The 24,988-nt window shown below is 41.4% G+C and overlaps 1 protein-coding gene across 1 annotated transcript in view; it reads left to right on the top strand.

Annotated features, from left to right (window-relative positions):
• Positions 1-15,804: 15,804 nt before the first annotated feature.
• LGR5 (leucine rich repeat containing G protein-coupled receptor 5) overlaps positions 15,805-24,988 on the top strand; it is a 211,320-nt gene continuing 202,136 nt past the window's right edge. Inside the window, exon 1 of the mRNA XM_075600238.1 lies at positions 15,805-16,342. Within this exon, the coding sequence (XP_075456353.1) occupies positions 16,128-16,342 (215 nt within the window). The 5' untranslated portion in view covers positions 15,805-16,127. The remainder of the gene's footprint in view (positions 16,343-24,988) is intronic.

Raw genomic sequence — 24,988 nt, 5'->3', positions numbered from 1 at the left:
CAACTGACCACTATGCTTGTGTAATAGTGTCCTATTGCTTTAAAAAGGTTGGTGGATCTCAGCAGTGCTTCCCGACGTTTTACATAATCAGTGATTACACTTTGTTTATTTCTTAAAAAAATCGTATTATATATATATATATATATATATATATATATATATATATATATATATATATACACAGTGGTCGACAAATCAACCAAAAATCTACTCGCCAAACCCAAAAATCTACTCGCCACCTAGCCCCGCCCCCAGCCTGCTATTAGTCCCGCCCCTAGCCCAGCCCCGACTTTTAAAAAAAGGTGTAATTGCTACTAAGAATTGAGTGTGTGAGTGTGTGACTAGTCGGGTGGGTAAGTGTGTGAGTAGGGTGGTTGAGTGTGTGAGTAGGGTGGGTGAGTGTGTGAGTAGGGGTTGAGTGTGTGAGTAGGGGTGAGTGTGTGAGTAGGGGGTGAGTGTGTGAGTAGGGTGGGAGGGTGAGTAGGGTGGGAGGGTGAGTAGGGTGGGAGGGTGAGTAGGGTGGGAGGGTGAGAGGGTGAGTGTGTGAGTAGGGTGGGAGGGTGAGTAGGGGGAGGGTGAGTAGGGTGGGAGGGTGAGTGGGGTGGGAGGGTGAGTAGGGTGAGTAAGATGGGAGGGTGAGTAGGTGGGAGGGTGAGTAGGTGAGTAGGTGGGAGGCTGAGTAGGTGGAAGGGTGGTTTTGGTGAGTGGGTGGGAGGGTGAGCAGGTGGGAGGGTGAGTAGGTGGGAGGGTGGGAGGGTGGGAGGATGAGTAGGTGGGAGGGTGAGTAGGTGGGATGGTGGGAGGGTTAGTAGGTGGGAGGGTGGGAGGGTGAGTAGATGGGAGGGTGGGAGGGTGAGTAGGTGGGAGGGTGAGTAGGTGGGAGGGTGAGTAGGTGGGAGGGAGAGTGGGAGGGTGAGTAGGTGGGTGGGAGGATGAGTAGGTGGGTGGGAGGGTGAGCAGGTGGGTGGGAGGGTGAGTACGTGGGAGGGTGAGTAGGTTTGAGGAGGGTGAGGAGGGTGAGTAGGTGGGAGGGTGAGGAGGGTGGGGGAGGGTGAGGATGGTACGTAGGTGGAAGGGTGAGGAGGGTGGGGGAGGTGAGGAGGGTGAGTTGTGGGTGTGGGGGGTGAGTGGGTGAGTTGTGGGTGGGTAACTGCAGCGTGTTTTCTCGGCGTTACATCAGCGCAGCCCCCCAGGAACCCCCCAGCGAGGCCTCCCAACCCCCACACAGAGACAAGGCCGCAGCCGCCCCAGGGACATCGTGAGGCCTCCCAGCCCCCACACATGAGACAGGGCCGCCCTGGGCCTCACTGCACCCGGAACATGGGAAGAGCATCAGCTGCGACAATGTCCTGCCTCCCCCCCAGGGCACACCCGTTACCTGGCCTGGGCCCTCCCCATAGTGGGACCTGTGGATGATGGAGGTGGTGAACCTGCGGATGCTCTGACCCAACATGATGGGGCCAGCGGCGGTTGGCCCGATTGTGGTGGGGGACCGGATGGCCCGATTGATGTAGGTGGGGGGGGCGGATGGCCCGATTGATGTAGTTGGGGGGGGGGTGGATGGCCGATTGATGTAGGTGGGGGGGGGGGGCGGATGGCCCAATTGATGTTATGGCCCGATTGAGGTGGGGGGGGCGGTGGATGACCCGATTGAGGTGGGGGAGTGGGGGCGGCGGATGGCCCGATTGAGGTGGGGGGGGCGGATGGCCCGATTGGGGGAGGGGAGGCGGGTGGCCCAATTGGGGGAGGGGAGATGGATGGCCCGATTGGGGGGAGCGGATGGCCCGATGGGGGGATGGAGGGGTGGCAGGTGGTCCGATGGGAGGGGGGGGGGGCGACAGATGGCCCTGCAGGGGCCTGTGGCAGACAGAGGCGCGGAAGGGGCTGGCTGTCGGAAGGGGGAGGAGTGAAAGCGCTGATGAGAGGAGGGAAAGTATTGCTGAGAGGCGGGGGAGGAGGGTAGGCACTGCTTAGAGAGCCAGAGGCGGGGTAATCTCCCTCAACCACATGAACCCGCCTCCGGCATTTTTTTTTTTCTCCAGCGCGAGTGGGGGAAATTTAAAAAAAAACACGTGTGCTGCTTGGGCCAATAGGAGCTCGCCACGGTGTTAAATCCACTCGCCCGGGGCATGCAGATGTATAGGTTTGTCGAACACTGTATATAATATATATATATATAGATATATATATATATTCAAAAACAAATACTCTATATCGTTCCATGGCTAAAGAAATGCTTTTATTTGTGCGAGCTTTCGAGATACTGTACACTGATCGAAACTTCTGACTGACTTCTTTTGTTTTGTTTATATATATATATACTGTATATAATTTTATACTGTATATGATATACTTCATTTTGGTGCTATCAATTTTATTTTGAGATATATCCTGGGAGGATGGAGTTATCCAATTTGGATCCAAGGGTGTATTCAAGTTCAGTATATAATCAGGGTCATGGCAAATTGTCCATTTCTTTTAATAGTTCTTTTTATATATATTTATATTGTATTGGGTTTACAAACATTAAATAACAACATTACAATACAGGAAAAATAACATTAATAAAAATATGATAACCAGAAAACCAGAAAAACATACTTTTGAACAAAATTGTTTTTAGTATTGCTCATCATACTTATAATTTCAAAATTCAACATGTTAACACAAATAATAATACAAAGAAAAAACAGATAATAGCATTTTCAAAGATTAAAATCAAAGCTATTATCACACAGCCTCGAAACAGAATCGGGCATAAGATTCCCGATTTACTACATCCCCCATCAGCAATATACCATCATATTTCCTCAAGAGTGAAATTATCTGTGACCCATTGCAATCAGTCTGAGGGGATCCCAAAAGGTATGCTCAAATGTCTGTATGATTGAATCCCTATCCTATTGCGACATACTGTAGTATCAATAAACTTTTCCCATTTAAAAATTTTTTATCGGTCTTAATTCCTTATTCGTCTCAGCTTCTAATTTGTCCATCATCAATTTATTCAGATAATTGTTTAAAATATCTAAAATGGGGGGGGGGGATTCAGGCTTTAGCCATTTCACCATCACTATTTTCCTTGCTGTAAGCAAGATAATCTCTGCTAGCCTTGTGACATTGTTCCATATTTTCAAACAGCAAGGCTAGGGGCTCTTTTATTGTAGTTACCCCAATAACTTCTTGTATATACTGCAGAACTTTATCCCAAAAATCAGAAATAACCAGACAATTCCACAAACAGTGTTTTAAATCTGCTCTTTCCAGGGAACACTTGGGGCACTTATTTTTAGATTTCTCTATCCTCTTATAATTAATATCAAAAGCATAATAGGCCCTATGCAGTATCTTATATTGCATCTCCCTCCACTCCTCAGAAATTATATTTTTCCTAACCCGAGTTAACCCTTCGAGCAACAGATCAACTCCATCAATTCCTGGGAAATCTTTTTCCCACCTTGTGAACATTTTTTCTTAGATCCTTCCCATAGTCCTTGTCCTTAATCCAATCATATAAATCTGAGATATAATATTTGGTACTATTAGCATCCTTAAAAAAGGCATAAAAACATCTATTTCCAATAGATCTGATTTATAGCTCTCCATACTCTTGCAATAATGCATGTGTCCATTTCTTAATGTGATTTTCCTGAATTGGTAAATTTGTTTCTATTCTATGCAACTGATACTAATCAACTTGTACAGCTGCAACTAGTTATGAATGGACGGTTTAAGGACTCTTGATACCTTGATCTATATATCCCTGATGAAGTCATATGACCAATTACGAAACGCGTTGGGACAGCCTCTTCGTACATGTTCTGTCATCACACTAGTGTCTCCTGGAAGTTTGGCAGAGGTTCCAGTTGCGCTGCCTTGCATTGCATGTTACCAGTTACTGCCTTCCCCCTACAATACACCAAGACCGGTGTAGCTACTGTATACACAGGACTTTCCATCCACAGCCGCAGGGACGTGAGTGGCATCTGTTGCTCATTGCATAGAACACAGTACTTTCCGACCAATACTTCACTGTGAGATTGTATCTCTAAATGTGCAAATACCTGCTTCCCTTGTGAGTGTGCTTACTGTATCTCGAGGCTTTTTTTAATTTTTGTATCAATTACATTTTATCCAGATTTACGCTATGTGGTACGCATTTTCTCTGTGTGTGTGTGTGTGTGTGTGTGTGTGTGTGTGTGTGTGTGTGTGTGTGTGTGTGTGTGTGTGTGTGTGTGTGTGTGTGTGTGTGTGTGTGTGTGTGTGTGTATATGTGTGTACATACCAATCATTTGGTAAGAATCTTTTAATGTTCCTTTAGAACACAGACTGCAAGAAGAAGCAAAGTGAGTCACATGTTCACAAGCAAAATTAGGGGCTACACTATGAGGAACTATTGCATCAATTACATCACGTAAATATTACTTTATATGTATTCATAAAATATTGCTATTATTTTCCTTGTCCAGAAATGTGAACAAAATAATTTTAGTCAAACTTTTAAATATCGAATTTTATGACTCATGTATGTATTGTAATAGAGTTTAAGATGTTTAGTTCATTACATTTGGATGTGCCTCTTGAAGTCTTCATGTATTTCCATGACATTGTTGAAATGCTCAAGAAACACATTACTCAAATGTGAGCAACTTGTGGTAACAAAATTCCTTATTTTCTTACCTTCGTTTTGGTGCTCAGATATTGCAGTGCAACACATCCCTTTGTGAAACTTGAATAAATGTATTGTAAAGTGCTGGGTATATGACTTATTTTATATGAAAATCAAATCATAAAAATGAAGAACTTTCATGTCCACACAAATATCACATATAAATGAGTCTTTATTAAGATAACACTTACTAATAATTAATAGTAATCTCCCCTTCATTCCATTTAATATTTTACATAATGTGCAATTCGTTACCCATGGAGACTGTGATGTCAGCTACAACAGATACTGTATCTTCAAAAGAAGGTTGGACATCTTTTTAGAAAGGAAAGGTATACAGGGATATACCAAATAAGTAAACATGGGAAGGATGTTTATTCAGGGAGTAATCTGATTGCCATCATTTGAAGTCAGGAAGGCATTTATTTTTCCTTCTATGAGATATCATTGGATGATACTGTATGTCACTGTTTTTTTTTTGTTTGCCTTCATCTGGTTCAATATACTGTAAATACAGATATAGGATAAAGTATAGGATAAAGTAGGATAAAGTATTTGTTGTCTAAATTTAGCATAGGTTGAACTAGATGGACTTGTCTTTTTTCAACCTCATCTACTATGTAACTATGTAACTATGTAACACCCCTTCGCAACATACTGTACACAGCATGTAGTACTAAGAAAACATAAAGTTGTTCAAGCACATTGCTGCTGTACAGTAAGTGTTGCTGGCAATGGCAAACATAACGTAGTATTGCGATGCAGTCCCCTCTACCACTGAATGAGTGAAGCAGCAATCGGCTTAAAGCTTAAGTTCAAATTAACAAATGAAAATAAAATAATCATTTAAAAGTAAAATCTTCTCAGTACCACTTTCTCTGTCATGTTAATGTTTGTTTTATAAGTTTATTACAATTAGAAATGTAAGCCCCAAAAACCAGGGGTGAACCAACACAAGTCCTCAAGGGCCAGCACCAGGTCAGGTCATTCTGACGGAGTCCCCTGTGCTGGAGCAGGGATATCCTACACACCTGACGTGTCGGTGGCCCTTGAGCCCTGGAGTTGGCCACCCCTTCCCTAAACCACTTCATGAATATATATACAGTATATGGAAAACAGCCATTAGCATTGCATTTTTAAAATGCCTCTCCAAGCGTCGGTTTTCCAGACGCATTTCTTCCTTCCTAGCCCCCTTAATCTGTGTTGATAAAGATAACTCACAATGTAGTAAATACGAAACACACTGCTGCTCCTTTGAGCTGAAAAGGAAGCTCCTGACTAGTACATTGATTAAAGAACATCATTGCCCACTTTTAGTAAGCAGTCTTCTGCCATAAGATGCTGGCTTTCTCTTTCCATTAACTCCTTCATTGCCATCACCACGTCCACATCGCATGAGATTTGGGATGGTCCTACACTCATCTGGGTCAAAATGGAATAGGACCCCCACCAACCTCTGAGAAATTTGCCACAGTTTTGGACATGTTTTATTGATTCTGGAGGAAGGTGAGTTCCCACTTCAGAGGTCCCATAGTAATACATCACCTTCACTTACAAGAACTTATTGCACTATAATGTGTCTCATGATTTCTTCTACATGTCACATGACAACTGCGCTCCCCTACCTTTGAAAATCGTTCTGCCATAAGTCCCTTCTGGTGTTGGTAGACACCACAGCCCATTGATTTGAATGGTTTATAAGGTTTCTTCAAGCGCTGGAAGGTGTATTATGGTAGAAGACTGCTTAGTAAAAATGTCCCCCTATCGACCACCTGCATTTAGTGCTAGAAATATTCCATCAAAGTGCCAATGGACAAAAAAACAACCATTTGTAAAGAACGTAACAGTCTAATGGCTTCCCTAAATAAATCTGTTCATGCTAATAACAAAGCTTTGGCTGTTCCCCTTTTTATGGAAATGCTATACAAGTTCAATTTAATAGGGGCCTCTGAATGGAGAGGAGTTTATCAATCAAGGGTTTTCTTAACCCTTGTCCCACCCAAGGGCCAATAAAGATACGGGATGGGAAGAGAGGGTGCTCTGGCCAGTGGCATAACTTCACTTTAAGGGGCCCCCGGTGCCACGTCATGACATCGCTGCATCACATGTTGGCACATTGATGGCAGTGTGTCACCATGGGACATCGTGTAGACATGACGATGGACCATCAAATGACGCCACGACATCATGGACATCTGTGTTACCTAAAAGGTGTCAGATTTGGGTAAAAATGCACCAATCACTTAGACATAACCCCATAAAGTTGTCGCTGGTATTAATTAGTTCCGTTAGGTCCTAGAAGTTAACTTTTTTAGCCTGTCTGTACCATGCTGTCAGCGATTCATTAAAGACCTTTATTAGTACTACTATAGCCCTGGACATCGATTTCTTTGCATGGCTGTGCTCCGTTTTTTCCTTCCTTCTTCGGATCACCTGGTCCTAAAAGGGATTGCCCCTTTAAGAGAAAATGCCTTCCAGTGGGGCCATATGAAAATGCCCAGTGTTTTAGAATTACTTTATCAATGTAGGGTATCAGGTGCCACCTGCATTGGCCACTTGAAACTTAAAGCAGCAGTTCTGCCAGGCTGTTTTTTCTTTTTTAACATTTTATTTTCACAACATCGGCACTAGGGGGTCCTCTGGAGCTGAAGCTCGTCATTTTCAGTCTACAGACCCTCGTGCCTTCCAATATATTTATTGGTGCAGTGAAAACGATGCGATTCAGTTCTGGAGAACCCCCAGTTCCAATCCTAAAAAAAAAATACTACATACAAGGATGTCAGGACGGCTGCCTTAAGGATTGATCAACAGAAGACAAACAGCTTAATCATGTAAATGCATCCCACAGATAGGAACCTCGCCTCATCCCCTTGTGGTGTATATCTCTCACCTGCTCATGCACATCCTAATGGTGCTTCTCTACATAGCTGTACTACATTTCACACGTCAAAGAATGCAGGCCACACTCCTGATATCTACTGTATAGACAGCACCTGTGGCATGTTTCACTACTGTAACAAAATGTCTTTTGGATACCTCTACCTCTAAAAAAACAAGTTTGTCCTTCTTAACTCATTGCTGAGCATTGCATTACACTTACTGGCACTTTTGACTTTGAAAGGGTTAATTCAAGGAAAAGGACAAAAGCCCTAACATGGACAAAGGGGAAATCAGCCTTTTGATATTTCAACTGTAATATTTTTTTTTTTCTCTACTGCTGCTTTGTCTTGCGTGATATCCTAATTATATCCCAATATGTGCATTCATTTCAATCTTGTCACTAAATAAAGGGCAGGCATCGGCAGTCATTACATGAGAAAAAAAGTCCATCGTACGATAGAAAAAAAAAAAATTTCTCTACTGCTGCTTTGTCTTGCGTGATATTCTAATTATATCCCAATATGTGCATTCATTTCAATCTTGTCACTAAATAAAGGGCAGGCATCGGCAGTCATTACATGAGAAAAAAAGTCCATCGTACGATAGAAAAAATTCTGCTGAATATAACAACTTTTTCCTTTACATATCCCTATGTGGAGTTGCATCTAAGGTGTGTATTCAGTCATTAATATCTTATAACATTTTTAGGACATTTTTAAAAAGTGTGTATTTTATTTTTAAATGAGCAAATTCTGGCCTCCAAAAAATGTTTCCTCCCCCATTCCCCCTTCCCTAGGTGGAAAGCAGGCAGTCTCCAGAGCAAAAACGCGTTGGTTTCAGCTCCAGGGACCCCTTGCTCCCTGAGATACACACCTAACTTGGGTATGCGGGTAGCAGCTTCACAGGTTTAAATGTCCCAGTCATGTGAGTCAATAGGAAGCCACATGGATGACATCACAGCTTCCTATTGGCCCATGTGATGCAGAACATTTAAACCGCCATTATGATAGACCAAATTGCCCAGCAGGAGCTGCTACCGGCTCTCCCTATGGAGGTAAGTATCTCGGGAGCAGCTCCAAAGAGCTGAAATGAACACAATTCTGCTCCAGAGACTCCCTGCTTCAAACCTAAAAAAATACTGGCGTAAACCCCTGCTTCATTTTATAGTCAATGTAGTTTGTGATACTTTTTAGTGGACCAATATGGAGGATATATTTATAGGGTATAAAGGTTTTGAAACGTTATGTGTTTAAAGCTGCAGACCAAGCAATATCCTATATGTGGTTTGTTTTTTTAAATAAATCAGTTCTGTTATATGAGAAAATACTTTTAGCATTTAAAAAAATCAACTCTAAATTACACTTTTAATGTATTATAATGTAACAAGCATTTTTTTTTTCTATAGCAACCATTTCCAAAGTCACATCCCCTTCCTCTTCTGAAACAGGCATTTGGCACACTCCTTTTTGAGCCCTGCCCTCTCTCTAGCAGTGCACCAATTGTATCTAGGGACTGCCTGGTCACATGCTTTTCCCCACAGAACTTTGCATCTTTGGTCCTCTTCTGCTGCACTGACAGCCATTTAGTGAACCACTGAGCCGAATCTTCGCCGATCGATTACAGGAGAATGTACTGTTGGTCCACTAAACGACATAACAACCATCATCGAATCTACCTTTATCCAGGACCTCTATGGCTGCTAAAACTTTGAATTTAATTTTATATTAATGAATGAATGTACTCAAATGTTATTTTATACTGTTCATGATATACTTTTTTTTAACAATAGTGTCGTTTTGTTTTTTTGCTGTATTGATTTCCTAGATTATTGGCAACAATGTATTTTGTATGCTATTTATTGTTTTATTGGTGTGTTGTATTTTTTTCAGCAAATGACAATTAATATAGTGTCTAAGTAGGTACTGTATAGGAGTGAAATAGAAGTCATGTTTATATAACTGGACTCAACCATAGGAATTCTGTTTTTCATTTATTTAATCAGTTTCCCGCTGCAATACAAACACATTTTCATCTTCAAGATAAAAATACAATTATATTTTAGTTAGTACAAAAGTTTCATTCAACTGATAAAAATGTCTACTTTCTTCTATTGATTTTTGATCTGACACCGTCAATTTACATTCTTTCCACTCTTTCTTTTAAGGGCAATTATTTTTATGTTTACCATCTGTACGTATTATGAAAGATTAGGATAAAATGCTTTGAGTATGAAAATGATTATATTTCTGTACAATACACCCCTCTGGTGGAGTGGAGGGTGGGATAATTACACAGCATGTTATAGACATGAAACAGCAACATTATATATAAGCTCTGTCAAGTAGGACAGAAACAGCAATGGAAGCTGTCAAAAAAGTGTACTGTGAAATGATGCCAGTCAGTACTGATATACAGTAGACAGGATGCTGAAAATTGACCAAAAGATCATTTACATGCATGTCTAGAAGCCAAACGTCCTTTTTTTCCTTGGCCACTCAGAAATCAAATTTAAGGGGTATCAGGAAAATATTTTTTTTTTAAAAGTGTTCTCAATTCTTTGCCTTATTTGGTCAAATAAATACTCTCTCTCTTTTTTTTTAAAATAAAGTCCAGGTTATTTATGTGTTGTGGAACATTTTAGACACACTGGCCGATTCTTTTTACAGCAAATTCTGCAGAAAAAAAATCTAGTCCTTGCCCTTTATAAAGTAAAAATAAGAAAAAGTACAGTGCTTAGGGCTAGATTCACTTAAGTTCATTAAATGGGGAAAAAATGGCCTTATCAGTGTTTAATACAATTGCATTTATCGACCTATTCACTAAAGCCATATCAAAAGCAGAGATGAAAAGGGGCTTTTTACTGCAGTGACGCTGCTATATGTCAGACATATTTTTAACGTGGTATATGCAAATAATCAGTTACCTGCAAATTACTTAATCATATGCTATTCTCTAAACTCCGATATCTGCAAATATTGCCGCTTTTTACCATCCACTCCTGGCTGGCAGGCCTATCCTGCCTACAGTGTATGTGTATATATACATACATATATACGCAAGCAGGGCCACAGACAGATTTCCCGGGGGCCAAGACTAGATTTATGACCGCGCCTCGCCCCTCCCCATCCCCCTGCGGAGTTGCGAGCCACCCATTTCACACCTCACGAGTGCCCTCTTTTTCCCACCCTCTTCCCATGTATTTCTCTCCCCTGCGTCTCACTCTTGCTCCCTCTTTTACTCACATACTCCCTCCCTCTCCCCCTTTCTCTTCTCACTCAATCCCCCCTGCAACTTCCGTGAACATGGCTGCATGGCTTCATTGCCATGACAACGGGACGCTACATGACGTCATTTGACGCCGTGCAGCCATGTTCACGGGAGTTGCAGGGGGAGACACAGGAGTTGCAGGAGAATGCCTGGGAGACGTCACACAACGCCGTCGGTAAGACTTGCTATGGGTAGCCAGGGGCGAATGCATTTTACCCATAGCTTAGCAATAGTTCCCAAAGTCATGCAGTAGCTGCAAAGGCAAACAAGATCTTAGTTTGCATTAAACGGGCAATGGATGGAAGGGAAGTAAACATAATTATGCCCCTTTACAAAGCATTAGTAAGATCACACCTTGAATATGGAGTACAATTTTGGGCACCACTCCTTAGAAAAGACATTCTGGAACTAGAGAGAGTGCAGAGAAGAGCCACCAAATTAATAAAGGGGATGGACAATCTAACTTATGAGAGGCTAGCTAAATTAGATTTATTTACATTAGAAAAGAGGCATCTAAGAGGGGATATGATAACTATATACAAATATATTCGGGGACAGTACAAGGAGCTTTCAAATTAACTATTCATCCCACGGGCAGTATTAAGGACTCGGGGCCATCCCTTAATGTGGAGGAAAGGAGATTTCAACAGCAACAAAGGAAAGGGTTCTTTACAGTAAGGGCAGCTAAAATGTGGAATTCATTACCCATGGAGACTGTGATGGCAGATACAATAAATTTGTTCAAAAAAAGGATGGACATCTTTTTTAGGAAGGAAAGGTATAAAGGGATATACCAAATAAGTATACATGGGAAAAATGTTGATCCAGGGATTAATCCGATTGCCAATTCTTGTAGTCAGGAAGGAATAATTTTTTTCCCTTATGGGATATCATTGGATGAAATAACACTGGAATTTTTTGTTTGCCTTCGTCTGGATCAATAAGTAAGTATAGATATAGGTAAAAATATCTTTTGTCTAAATTTAGCATAGGTTGAACTTGATGGACGTATATGTCTTTTTTCAACCTCATCTACTATGTAACTATGTAACTATGTAAGAATTGGCCAACTCCAGTCCTTAAGAGCCACCAACAGGTATTTGGGATATTCCTGCTTCAGCACAGATGGCTTAATCAGAGGCTCAATCATTCTTACTGAGCCACTGATTGAGCCACATATGCTGAAGCAGGGATATCCTTAAAACCTGACCTTTTGGGGGCCGTTGAGTATTGGACTTGGCCACACCTGGTATACGTCAATAAGAGTACCACCCCGGGGGCCCTTATGACTTACACCATCCATCATTGGCCTGTGCTAGTTTTTTAGGGGCTGTATGCTCCGATGGAGCGCCGATCGTGTACCACACTGATGGAGGGTGAGTCGCCCGGGCCCGCCCCCTTCCTGTCACATCCGGAAAAACGCATCACGTGATCGCTCCAAAGAGATTAATATCTTATTTATGAATTCATTTAAGTTTTGCTTATTTGAAGTCAATATCACGTATGTTAGCACCAGCCGTCTCGAAAGCTTCAATAGACCCTCACTCTTTAACTTAGATGTTTTGTATTAACCCCTTCATATTCACAGGAGCCAGTAATGCATTGGAAGGGCTACCCACTCAGCAAGGGAGCTAATGTCATCTTATGATGACGGATTCATGCAACCAACCACCCCTCCCCCCTCCCCACCCCCCCACTCACTGTCCCCAATTCACTTAGCTCCCTGGACTTCGACTTTTATATTGAACTGAGGAAGGTGCAAAAAGTTTTTTTATGTTTTTTTTAATAAGAACTTGGATTTCCCATGAGTTCATGTTCAGTTTGCGAACAGTTTATCCACATAAACACATAACATTTGCAAAGAACTCCCCATTGGGTCTTCTTAATTCTTGTTGTTTGGAGTTTGTTCCAAAAGTCTTGATGCACTCCCTTCATTTCTCTGATAGTGTCAGCCAGAGAGAGATTTTTTTCTTAACGATTTACGTCCATTTGGCATACACACTAGATGTATAAACTGTATGGACATTTGGAAACATGTTTGCTTTTAAGTTTGGAAAATATGTGCAAGTAGGAATATCCTAAATTTCGTAAGGTTCATTTTCAGACCAAGCTAGTTTGCTCATTGCTGGTTGAGAAGAAGAATTTTTACTGAGCGCTTCTCCAATTATGTGGACTATTTCTTCATATACTGCAGTCTATAGTTAGGATTTCCAATTTAAACATCGAGAAGGAGTGACTCAGTGAGTAAAGACACTGACTGGCACTGAACCTGGTTCAATTCCCAGTGTAAGCTCCTTGTGACCTTGGGCAACTCACCTTTTCTCCTTGTGCCTCAGGCACCAAAAACATAGATTGTAAGATCCACGGGGCAGGGACCTGTGTCTGCAAAATATCTCTGTAAAGCACTACGTAAAACTAGCAGTGCTATACAAGAACAAATTATTATTATTATCTGAAAAAACACAGGCTGATCCAGTTAAAGGCGATAAACACTGGAAATGAAGCATCTTTTCCCTTTAAATTCCACCAATTGTAGCAGCCCAAGGCATCACGGGGAAGTATGGTAACTAAAGAAATGTGTGCAGATAAACACGAAATTCAAATGCAAGTCAATTTTTTTTTTCATTTTTAACAACACAATTTTTTTTTAAGAAAATGAAAAGACCGGAGAACAAAAAAAAACATCGGTTTTATGATACAAACACTGAAAAACGGAATCCCTATCTATAGTTACCAAACTGTTGCAATATTTATGTTGTAAATTACCACATAAACACATCTAAATACCATGCCCAATGGAATATAATACCAATACATTATATTTATACCAAAAAGAAGTGTGTTACAGAGGAAGAATACAACAGAGAGCTACAATATACAAAGACAGAAGATTATAGCACAGTGTTTTTCATCAGGGATTCTAGCAACCCTTGGGACCCTTGGGTATCACTAAAGGGTTCCCTGCAATTTTCAGGTAATTTGACAATTGTACCAAATACAGAAGAATTTGCAATGCATCTGATCTCAGATGCGCTATTAGAGAGGGTTGGGGTTCCTTACAAGGCACCTGATCTCAGATGGGCTATTAGAGAGGGTTGGGGTTCCTTACAATGCATCTGATCTCAGACGCACTATTACAGAGGGTAGGGTTCCTTACAATGAATCTGATCTCAGATGGGCTATTAGAGAGTGTGGGGGTTCCTTACAATGCATCTGATCTCAGATGGGCTATTCGAGCGGGTTGGGGTTCCTTACAATGCATCTGATTTCAGACACACTATTAGAGAGGGTTGGGGTTCCTTACAATGCATCTGATCTCAGACGTGCTATTAGAGAGGGTTGGGTTCCTTACAATGCATCTGATCTCAGATGGGCTATTAGAGCGGGTTGGGGTTCCTTACAATGCATCTGATGTCAGACACACTATTAGAGCGGGTTGGGGTTCCTTACAATGCATCTGATATCAGACGCGCTATTAGAGAGGGTTGGGGTTCCATACAATGCATCTAATCTCAGACATGCTATTAGAGAGGGTAGGGTTTCCTTACAATGCATCTAATCGCAGACACGCTATTAGAGAGGGTTTGGGTTTCTTACAATGCATCTGACCTCAGACGCGCTATTAGAGAGGGTTGGGGTTCCTCACAATGCATCTGATCTCAGACGCGCTATTAGAGAGGGTTGGGTTCCTTACAGTGCATCTGATTTCAGGCACTATTAGAGGGGGTTGGGGTTCCTTACAATGCTTCTGATCTCAGACGCGCTATTAAAGAGGGTTGGGGTTCCTCACAATGCAACTGATCTCAGACGCGCTATTAGAAAGGGTTGGGGTTCCTTACAATGCATCTGATGTCAGACACGCTATTAGAGAGGGTGGGGGTTCCTTACAATGCACCTGATCTCATAAGCGCTATTAGAGAGGGTTGGGTTCCTTACAATGCATCTGATCTCGGACATGCTCTTAGAGAGGGTTGGGGTTCCTTACAATGCATCTGATCTCAGACACTATTAGAGAGGGTTGGGGTTCCTTACAATGCTTCTGATCTCAGTCGCGCTATTAGAGAGGGTTGGGTTCCTTACAATGCATCTGATCTCAGACATGCTCTTAGAGAGGGTTGGGGTTCCTTACAATGCATCTGATCTCAGACAATATTAGAGAGGGTTGGGGTTCCTTACAATGCTTCGGATCTCAGTCGCGCTATTAGACACATAAATAAATAAAATTATAAGCAAGAAAAAGTTGTAATACATGTAAATACTTCCAAATATCCTTCCATTTTCTTTCAAAGTTAGGAAGCAGAGGAGCACACCTCAGTTCAGTAGTGACTTTCATTAAATGCTTTTACCGTATTCTCACATTCCAGTCCATAACTGGGAGCTTTATCCTTTTGTGTGAATTATTTCTTACTTTTTTGTGTGAGCACAATTTGTTCCCCCATTTATTGTTAACCCTGAAAGCTGTGATTCATAAATGGTGTAATATTGACTTTTGTATATTTTTGTAATGCTGAAGTACAGTACTTGTACAAATCTCTCTCTCTATCTCTCTCTCTCTCTCTCTCTCTCACACACACACACACACACACACACACACACACACACACACACACACACACACGCATAGAAACACACACATACATACACAGATACACATACATACACAGATACACATACATATACAGATACACACACACAAATACACACACACACACATATATATATACATACACACACACACACACACACACACACACATACATACACAGATACACATACATACACAGATACACACACACAAATACACACACACACACACCCATATATATACACACACACACACACACACACACACACACACACACACACACACACACACACACACACACACACACACACACACACACACACACACACACACACACACACCTCCCTGTCTCATTCTCTCTGAGTGGCTCTGCTGCCTGCGGTGACGTCACTGGGCGCGCAGTTCAGGCTTTTGAGCTCTTTAAAGCAGCGTGAGATGCACCAGACAGTGAGAGGAGGTAGCGCCAGGCAGAGAGAGACAGGCACCGAGACAGGCACAGAGAGTCAGACAGCAGAGAGAGAGTCAGGCAGCAGAGAGACAGGCAGCAGAGAGAGCCTGCACTGACTGGCACCGGGTTCACCCACACCCTTCCAGCTGCTGCACGTCCCCTGCTCACCTCCAGCCCTATTTCCCACCCTGCAGCAGCCCTCCCCAGGAGGGGCAATGCGTTGCACCTCATCCTGCTAAAGCAGCACCTCCCGCGGGACCCAGGATCTGATCGGCACCATGGACACCTCCCGGACCAGCCTGCTCGTGTGCTCTGTGCTGTGCAGCCTGCAGCTTGTCAGCGCGGCTCGGCCGGGGAAGCAGCAGCAGCAGCAGCACCGCAGCTGCCCGACCCCCTGTCACTGCGAGCAGGACGGCATGCTGCTGAGGGTGGACTGCTCGGACCGGGAGCTCACCACACTGCCCCGCAACATCAGCATCTTCACTGCTTACCTGTAAGTTGCACAATGACCTGGCTCACCTCATCACCCAGGTACTGCCCTGTCCGCATGGAGACCAGGGGCACTCCCAGCATGCACTTGGGTTTAGGGATATTTGGGGGGTATCGGTGACAGGAGATCCTTGTCCCACAGTTTGTGCATCTTGATATCTGGGGACTATCAGAGCTCAGGGATTATTATGGCCACTATCATATACCACTATCGGTGTAATGGTCACAACTTGTTTGCTGTTTCCAGAAGCGAGACCAGGGATCAATATTAACTTTGCAGTTGGGGAAGTGTTAAACAAGTGAATAATTGAGCAGCGATCTTCCTCTCTGTGGTGTACTGTACAGGAGGAGAGATCGATGTATCGATATATCGATATATCAGGGGAGCTATGTTAACCTCATAAAGACTCATTGATAAAGTCCCTGGTAGGCTAAGTGCCTCTTTGGAGTGTCCTTTCCCTTCATATCACTACTTCTCACCGCAACCAAGTGAGAGACCTGTTTGAAGAGCTAGATTTTAACATTACACTTAAGTGCTGGAGAGGTTTCTGCTGTTGTGGGACTGACTGTGTACCAGCTTTTCACATCATCCTGCTACTAGCTGCCCCATCCAGTATAATGATCAAAGGGTAAGAGGTCCATCAGGGTTCAGAGACCAGAAGGGGCTTAATGCCTCATTGAGGATGAATCAGGCTAGGGTAAAAGAAAAAGAAGAAATAAATCAAAGACAATAGACATCTCAATTACATAAATTAAACTAGTTTACCATTACCTACTTTTGCTAAATGTAAACTTCAATCTATGATTTAAACGGTTCGCTTTTAAGGGAACTAACAAGGAATGCGGTGATTAAAGTAAATGTAAGGAACCATCATTGTTTGCTGATATTATTGGATTTGTTGTCGATATTTTTTAATGGACCAATATGTATTCTTCATAGATGAGATATCATGTGCTGAAACCACACACCTTATCTATGAAGAATTCTCATGTTGGTCCATTAATATGTATCACACCATTCTAGATATGTGCAACATTTTCACTGGTGTTCACAACCAGGCAAAATTTACTACATGTTTTTAGTAACATTTTTGGGAAAATCGACAAGCTTTGCACAACAAATTCCCCAAATTCTAAAGGTCAATGTGCAAGGTCTCGTGGCCCTTTATAGCCATTTTCACAACATTCTGGCAAAGTAGGCACAATTCTGAGTACTTTGGACCGTAGCAAACATTTGTCAAAAATGCAAAATGTATGAAAAACAAAGGAAAATTTAAGATGTTTTGCACATTTGTACAACCTACAGCAAATATACACTTCTGCAGGACCAATAAGGCCACTACAACGTTATACTGAAATGTATTCATTTTGTATCTTCTGGGCAGCAACACTGATATCTGTATGTCCCTATAATTTTATATTATTTTGTCTTGTTTTTATGCACAATGCCAATATGCGCTCATTCTCCCAACCGTATAGCCATGTATTTTACAGCGATATTCCTATAGTAACTAGTTAGAAACCCTTGATGGGACCTGTTACTTACTCTCCAACAAATCTAGTGCATTGTGATAAGTTGGGGACATTGAAAAGGACATATTTCTTGGCTACTGTATAAGCAAAATCTGTGTCATCGCATAACTGGATGTTTGACAGAAAACCCAATGCTAGACATGGGTAGGGAAACAATATTTGGCATTGACACCAAAGGCATAATTGTAAATCAAGAGGACACATTTACACAACAGCTGCCCCAGTTTAAGTCAGGGATCACAGACCAGAACCAGGAGCAGCCCCTGTGTAAATCAGGGATCAGTCACTGAGATCAGGAGCAGCCCCTGTGTAAATCAGGGATCAGTCAGTGAGATCAGGAGCAGCCCTTGTGTAAATCAGGGATCACTCACTGGGATTAGAAACATCCCATGCATTAGGGATCTGTCAGATCAATCAGGTTGACACATAAATTAGGAGTACCTACATACTGTAGAGATCATGGGACAAGTTTATGAGCAGCCCTTGTGTAAATAAGGGGTCTGATAAAGAAATAAGGAATATATATGATTATATATGATTTATATTATATCATATATATATATATATATATATATATATATATATATATATATATATATATATATCATATATTATATATATATATATATATATATACCACAATAATTAATAATATATATATATATATATAAATATATATATATATAAAGACTTCTCAAGTGTAATTTTTCAGTGCGTTTCCAACATTCCCAGAATGTTTTGCCTTACATACCTTATGAAAGTCCCACTACTAAGTCAGTGTTAGTTCATTAAAATGTAACAGTAGTGAGCACATTCACGTCTCAGACAGGTCCACAAACCTGCTTTTCCCGTACATTGTACAGTGGAGGGTTTTTGTCACCATAGCTAACTTTGCGCCTGGTACAGTAGTGCCAACTTTCAGTCACTTTGTATCAGTGTACTGTAAAGTGTACTTGGTAGGTGTATTCACTAATATCTTGTGTAAAAAAACAAGTCTATACTATACCACATTTAGACCCAGGAGCAGATAGAGTTGGGCAATATACACCGATATGGTAGTAATATTGTGGGAGATCGATATGGAAAATGTCTGTTACTGTATGGGGATATTCATTTCAGTCAGCCTTGAATGTCGTTGGCATTTTAGGATGAATGGAAGAAGCAGGGCACTGCGGATTTGAACAAAGCTAATTTATTGCCAGTGGCAATACATCCATATTAATCGGAATACCACAGGATACCAGGATACCTCTAGGACCAGGAGCACCAGTAGTTGTGTCATTGTTTATTTTATTTGTATTGGTGTACAGCATTTCCCATTTATGTTGGCATTAGGGACATGCAGTTTAAGTCGCACAAGCTTCAAAGAAGGCGGAGTTGCCAATGTAAAGGGATTTCTGGCACCCCTCTTTCACCTTCCACCCCAAGGAGATCGCTCCGCTTGGGTTTACCCCGTACTTCTTAATCCCATCCCTACCCCTATCTCTAATATTCAGGAATAAGAGGATGTGAGGGTGTTCATTTATTTTAAAATGTGATTAATTCGTCATAACTGTTAACTAATTGGGAAGGTATTTCGTTTTTTATTTTTTAACACTTTGCAAATGTTTTCAAATTAATTTAAACAGTTGATTGGGTATTATTGCCCAACCCTAGGAGCAGATGCTCAAAGAATCATGATTTTTGTATTATTATTATTTTGAATGTATATCGCTATATGATGTTTTTGATGAGATCATACACAACATCTGTAAAAAGTTTAATGAAGGCAGCATAAAAGCTCTGACAATGTGTAAATAATATAGTATCGTCCCTACCTATGGATTTATGAGAAATTTGCACCACCTAAATGAACGGTAAACGATACTCCATCAAAACTTAGGACGGTTGCCATTTAAAGAGGGCACATGAGATGAAGGTGAAGAGCGACCACGCAGCAAATCAAACTTCATGGACCAAAATCAGAGCTGGTGACATTTCAAGAGCACAGTTTTATGTCTCAGAGCTAACAAATCCAATCCAGCAAGTACAGTACATAGATCCTCTGAAGGACACTGAATGAGGACAAATAACACTATGTTACCTAATAATCCTCAAGGCTAATCACATGCATAAAGGAAGACGTTAGCAAAACCAGCATTGTTACGTTGCCTGCATTTTCCAAAACACTGCACATGCGCATTGCGCAAACTTTAAGGTGCGTTATTAAAGCAGCGTTATTAACAGAGATTTTCATGTGTGTTACCAAAAGCTAATGCAAATCTTATTATAATATTAGAAATGTAGCATTTTTACACTTATTAACTTTTTTCACTTCATTATATGGTATATAATGTAATAATGGCTGTATATAAAGTATGTGTGTACAATAATGTGTATGCATACATACCTCAACAATGTTAATTAATATTTCATTTATATTAATGTACAATTAAAATAAATGACGGATGGACAGTAAGGGTTAAATTCCATTGAACAAAAACCAATCCTGTGATGGTATTTGTTTTTCTAATGTTGATCTACAGCGTGAAGTTAAATGATATGCGCCTATAAACACGTTGAGAATGGCAATATGGTCTCTCCTTAGCAGGGTTATTAAAAGTGAGGCAAGAGGAAATCTTGATTAGAGCTGCAAAAAAAGTTTATCTTTACCTTTGGTTTATGGGACAAGGCTTTGAACTGTGGAAGTAATCTTTAACTGGTGCAGGAAAACAAAGAATAAAATGAATTGACTATGCTCTAAGCCTGGTGGGAAATAATAGTAATGTTCAAGAGGTGCAGACCAGTTTAGGAGACTCATCAGTGACTGCCACATAGACTATGGTCCAGATATTCTTTACCGTAAGGCACCTTCTGGCGCTGGAACTGAAGCATGAAGTAGAACAGAGACAGCATGCTTGTTACATGCAATCATTTAGCTGAAATAATTAAAATAGGTATAACTGCATATACCTGTATAGTAGATTTATTTAACTGATTTAACAGTGAATGTATTTATATCCAATATATAGACTCAAATACGTGTGTGTGTGTGTGTGTGTGTGTGTGTGTGTGTGTGTGTGTGTGTGTGTGTGTGTGTGTGTGTGTGTGTGTGTGTTTGTGTGTGTGTTTTTGTGTATGTGTATATATACACACAGTAAGCAATGTCAAAACAGAATGAAAAATGTATCGGTGGTTTATTCAGAAAGCAACGTTTCTTCCTTTAAGAAAGATTGTAATGAGAACCGATTTTTAGAGAAAGGTTCTAAAGAAAACCTGAACGTTGATTTCTGAATAAACCACTTATATTTTGCATACTAGTCACGGAGTGCCTGCTTATTTGTCTGTGTGTGTGTGTGTGTGTATGTATGTGTATATAACAAAGGAGACAAGCGAATGCTCCATAGCATAAGACCACGTTGATGCTGCCTGCTAGCGAGCAAGAGACGGAGCGCCGTGACATCGCGCTCGCTTGCAGTAGGGGCGATTCCTGGCCTGAGCTGTTGCGCACGTGGGAGCATGTCAGGGACGTCGCCGTGATGTCACAGAGCAGGTTAACCCTCATTGGGCGAACCCCTCACGTGACCCGGCTGACGCGCCGCAAATACTAAATGATTTGTCTCGGCAAGCAGCTCTCCAGCCAACTTGCACGATCACATTACCCCAATGTGATTTATCGCGCAGCTCTCTCTCGCGCAAGCACGCAAGCAAGCAGCATCTACCCGGCCTAATACTGTATAACAGTTCAATACTTTAATGAATAACCACAGGGAAATGCTCACTTAAAAGAAGTAAGATTCAAATAAGCAGTGGGTGTGTGATGATAGCAGTACTAATATGTTTTCCTTCATTAGGTATATATAGATATATAGATCCTAAAATCACTGCCATAGACAATGAAGTCACAATTTTACTTCTTTCTGCTCTTAGAAAAAAAAACTGTATTTCTTTTCAACTGGGATATTGTAAATCTGTTTATTAACAATCACATATTGTCCAGCCCATCTTGGCTGTTTGGCAAATTACGGCATCATAATTACTTTCCAGGTAGAAGTAAGGGAGATTGGAGGGGTTGGCCCTTTGCCTGTGGGACAGTAAACTCAGCAGACTGTTTTTTTTCATGCAAGAGATTAGATAAAAGATCGTAAAAACCATTGCAAGTGTTAGACTACTAAATAACTCTTTGCAGAATACACAGAGTGAAGCCTGCACTATTTCATACTCCTCTCGTGTTGTTTCTGAAGTGCTGGTGAGTGCAGCTCTTGTGATCTGAAGTGCAATCAGGCTTTAAAGAAGAGCCTAATCACTGCCTGTGTGCATGTGTGGTCGCTCCTAGCATCCTATTTAAATGTTTGTGTTTGTTTTGATTCTCTAATCCTGCAGATCTGTATCCTTTCCTGAGCATCTCCGAAACCCCCAGATGCACTGACTTGTTGTTTCTGTAGGGATGTTTCATTTCTGCACAGTTTCAACGCGCTCTCTGCAAATAAGGTGCTATGATGTCGGCGAGGGCTGTTTCATTTGTTAAGAGCTAACCAGCAATTGTTTGGGTAAAGATAATACCTCCGTCTGCTAACCTGCGTTTAGATCAAAGCTTTTAAAACCACACAGGTGTCCTCCGTAGACATTCAGTTTTACTGGCAATAGACTGAAATGTGAAAATGTCAAAGTAAGACAATTCTTGCTTCAACACATTTATAAAATTAAAGTCACTACTTTTACTGAAAGTACTGGAAATTATTAAAGTACTTTAAAGATTAAAATACTTTAAAGCGTCCTTGCTCTGTGCAGCATTATAAGATAGATGTGTTAATGTAGCTCTGCTGTAACGTAGCACTGTACAGATATTTTGTTTTCAGCCAGACAATAGCACGTACAAATTAATATTTGGTGCTTGAGGCATATTGAGATAAAGTGACTTCCTGAAACAAGGACTCAAACAGTCTCTCATTCTTCAAAGGCTGTGATGTTGCCATTAGACTACTCCTTTTCCCATTCCTTAAAGCTGCCGTACCGCCAGTCATTTCTTTACATAGTTGGATCCCGGGTCAAATACAGATGAACGATGTTATTTTTTTAGCTGCGGGTATCCCCTGGTTTGCCAGAGTAATATATGGCTGACAAACCTGGCAGGCGCCGCGGGCCAATAGGAAGCTGCAACACCCCCGGTTGCTGCTTCCTTTTGGACGATAGCAGCCGCCATGTTGTTTTCTCCATCAGGGAGCAGTAAAAAAACGGTAATTATATCAAGAACCGATGGGTGCCCAAAGCTGAAAATATTATAACTGAGCTCTGGAGATGTCCTTGGTTTACGTATACCAGGGGTGGACAACTCTAGTCCTCAATGGTCACCAACAGGTCACGTTTTCACGATATCCCTGCTTCAACACAAGTGGCTCAATCAGTGGCTCAGTCAGAATTTATCAGAATGATTGAGCCTGTCCTAATACCGGGCCTGTTGGTGGCCAATGAGGACTGGAGTTGGCCGGCCTTGATGTAGACGTTAGGCGTTTGCCAGCGAATAGCTGGAGCTCCTGGACGGCATTTCTTTCCACTTTTTTTTGTTGGCGCAATCAGCAGAAATGCCTCTTGCATTTCATATTTTAATGAGATTCCTTTTCAAATAGACATTGCTTCTCATACTTATTTCTTACACACAGCACAAGGACGCTGCTCGGGTTCAGTTTGTCCAAAATAATCTGTTTATACTCCCTGGAAAAATGTAACTGTGTGCCTCAGAATTTAGCACCAAACCCAAAATAGAATCAGTCGTCCTGATAGAAATGGAAACTGACAATACAAATACTTGAAAGCACTGTGTGATTTTCGGAGTAATGAAGTGTACAACGCACCCAGGGGCCCATCACTTAACCTCTTCACTGATAAAGCAGAACACAAGCATTGTGTTACCTCTCAATGTTGAAAAGACCAGTAAGACATTACAATACGTTGCTGGCTGTTTCCTAATTGATGGGTAAATGTTGCATTAATTTAAATATGATCTAAAACATTTTTCGTCTACGTTTTCCTTATTTTAGAATAACAACTTGCCTTTCCATTATGGTGTTAGTGTGGAAACATAGTCGGCCATCTTAAACGTGTCCCACACAAAAAGCTTACTGTGTATTTTTTTCCCTCCTAACTGCTTTAGCGTTCCAGATAACATTAGGAAAAGGCCGGAATGTAATATGTTTCTTTGAAAATATACGGGTGAGTATTACAATTCCCCCCCTGACGAAGTGTACGCACGTACATGAAACGTTCTTTGGGATTTTTAACTGACGCCACGACGGTGGCGTCGCGCGTGTGAGAGGCTGTGGATGTCCGAGAAATTATACCAATACCAGGGACAAGGTCGTATGATGTTACCCAGTCTTTTGAATATAGCACTGTTAACACCGTCACACTAAAGGTGTCTATGACCTAGCTATATCTGGTGCTGCCGTGAATGTAGGTTGCAGCGTTTTATGATACAGCTGTAGCCAGGATGGTGCGGTTGAGCACATAGAGTGTCAGCTTTATTGGCAGCAAAAAGCGTGAGCAGTGTTACAACTGTGCACATTGTAATTACTAAGTTATTGATGTGCTGTATTGGAGACATTGGTCGCTATGGGTATGGATACAGTAGCATCTGTTGATGCATTTGTTGACACTGATTTACTAGCAGCGATTTGCAGGCTACTAAAGTATAATGTATACTCATTGATTGATTAAACAGTAGCAGGTTTACTAGCCATTCTGTCGCCTGTTTAACCAGCTACTGTGCATAAACCGGCTAGTTACTTTATTAGCTGCAGCTGAGTTAACTGATCAGTCTGATCAACATTGGCTGCAGGCTGCTGTTTAGCTTTCCATATTGCTATTGATTCAATCTGAGCTATGGTTCACATGACTTTTGTGAGATCACTACATTAGGTATACTCAATACTGGTATTTTTACTAGTCATTGCTTTGTGTTTGCCTCAGTTGCATCTATATTTACTATAGCTAATTAGCTAATCAGTGGACTACAGAGATACTTTATGATCCCATACTCGTAGCTCATTCCTGCTCTGCTAACACTTACCTTATACTAGAGTCTCACGGACAATCCCTCTCTGAGGAGATTTGCTAAGATAGGAATACTGTTCCGTTGGAC

The sequence above is a fragment of the Ascaphus truei genome, chromosome 5 (genome assembly GCF_040206685.1).
Source record: "Ascaphus truei isolate aAscTru1 chromosome 5, aAscTru1.hap1, whole genome shotgun sequence".
Taxonomy (NCBI): Eukaryota; Metazoa; Chordata; class Amphibia; order Anura; family Ascaphidae; genus Ascaphus; species Ascaphus truei.
This window is presented reverse-complemented; position numbering and strand designations above follow the sequence as displayed.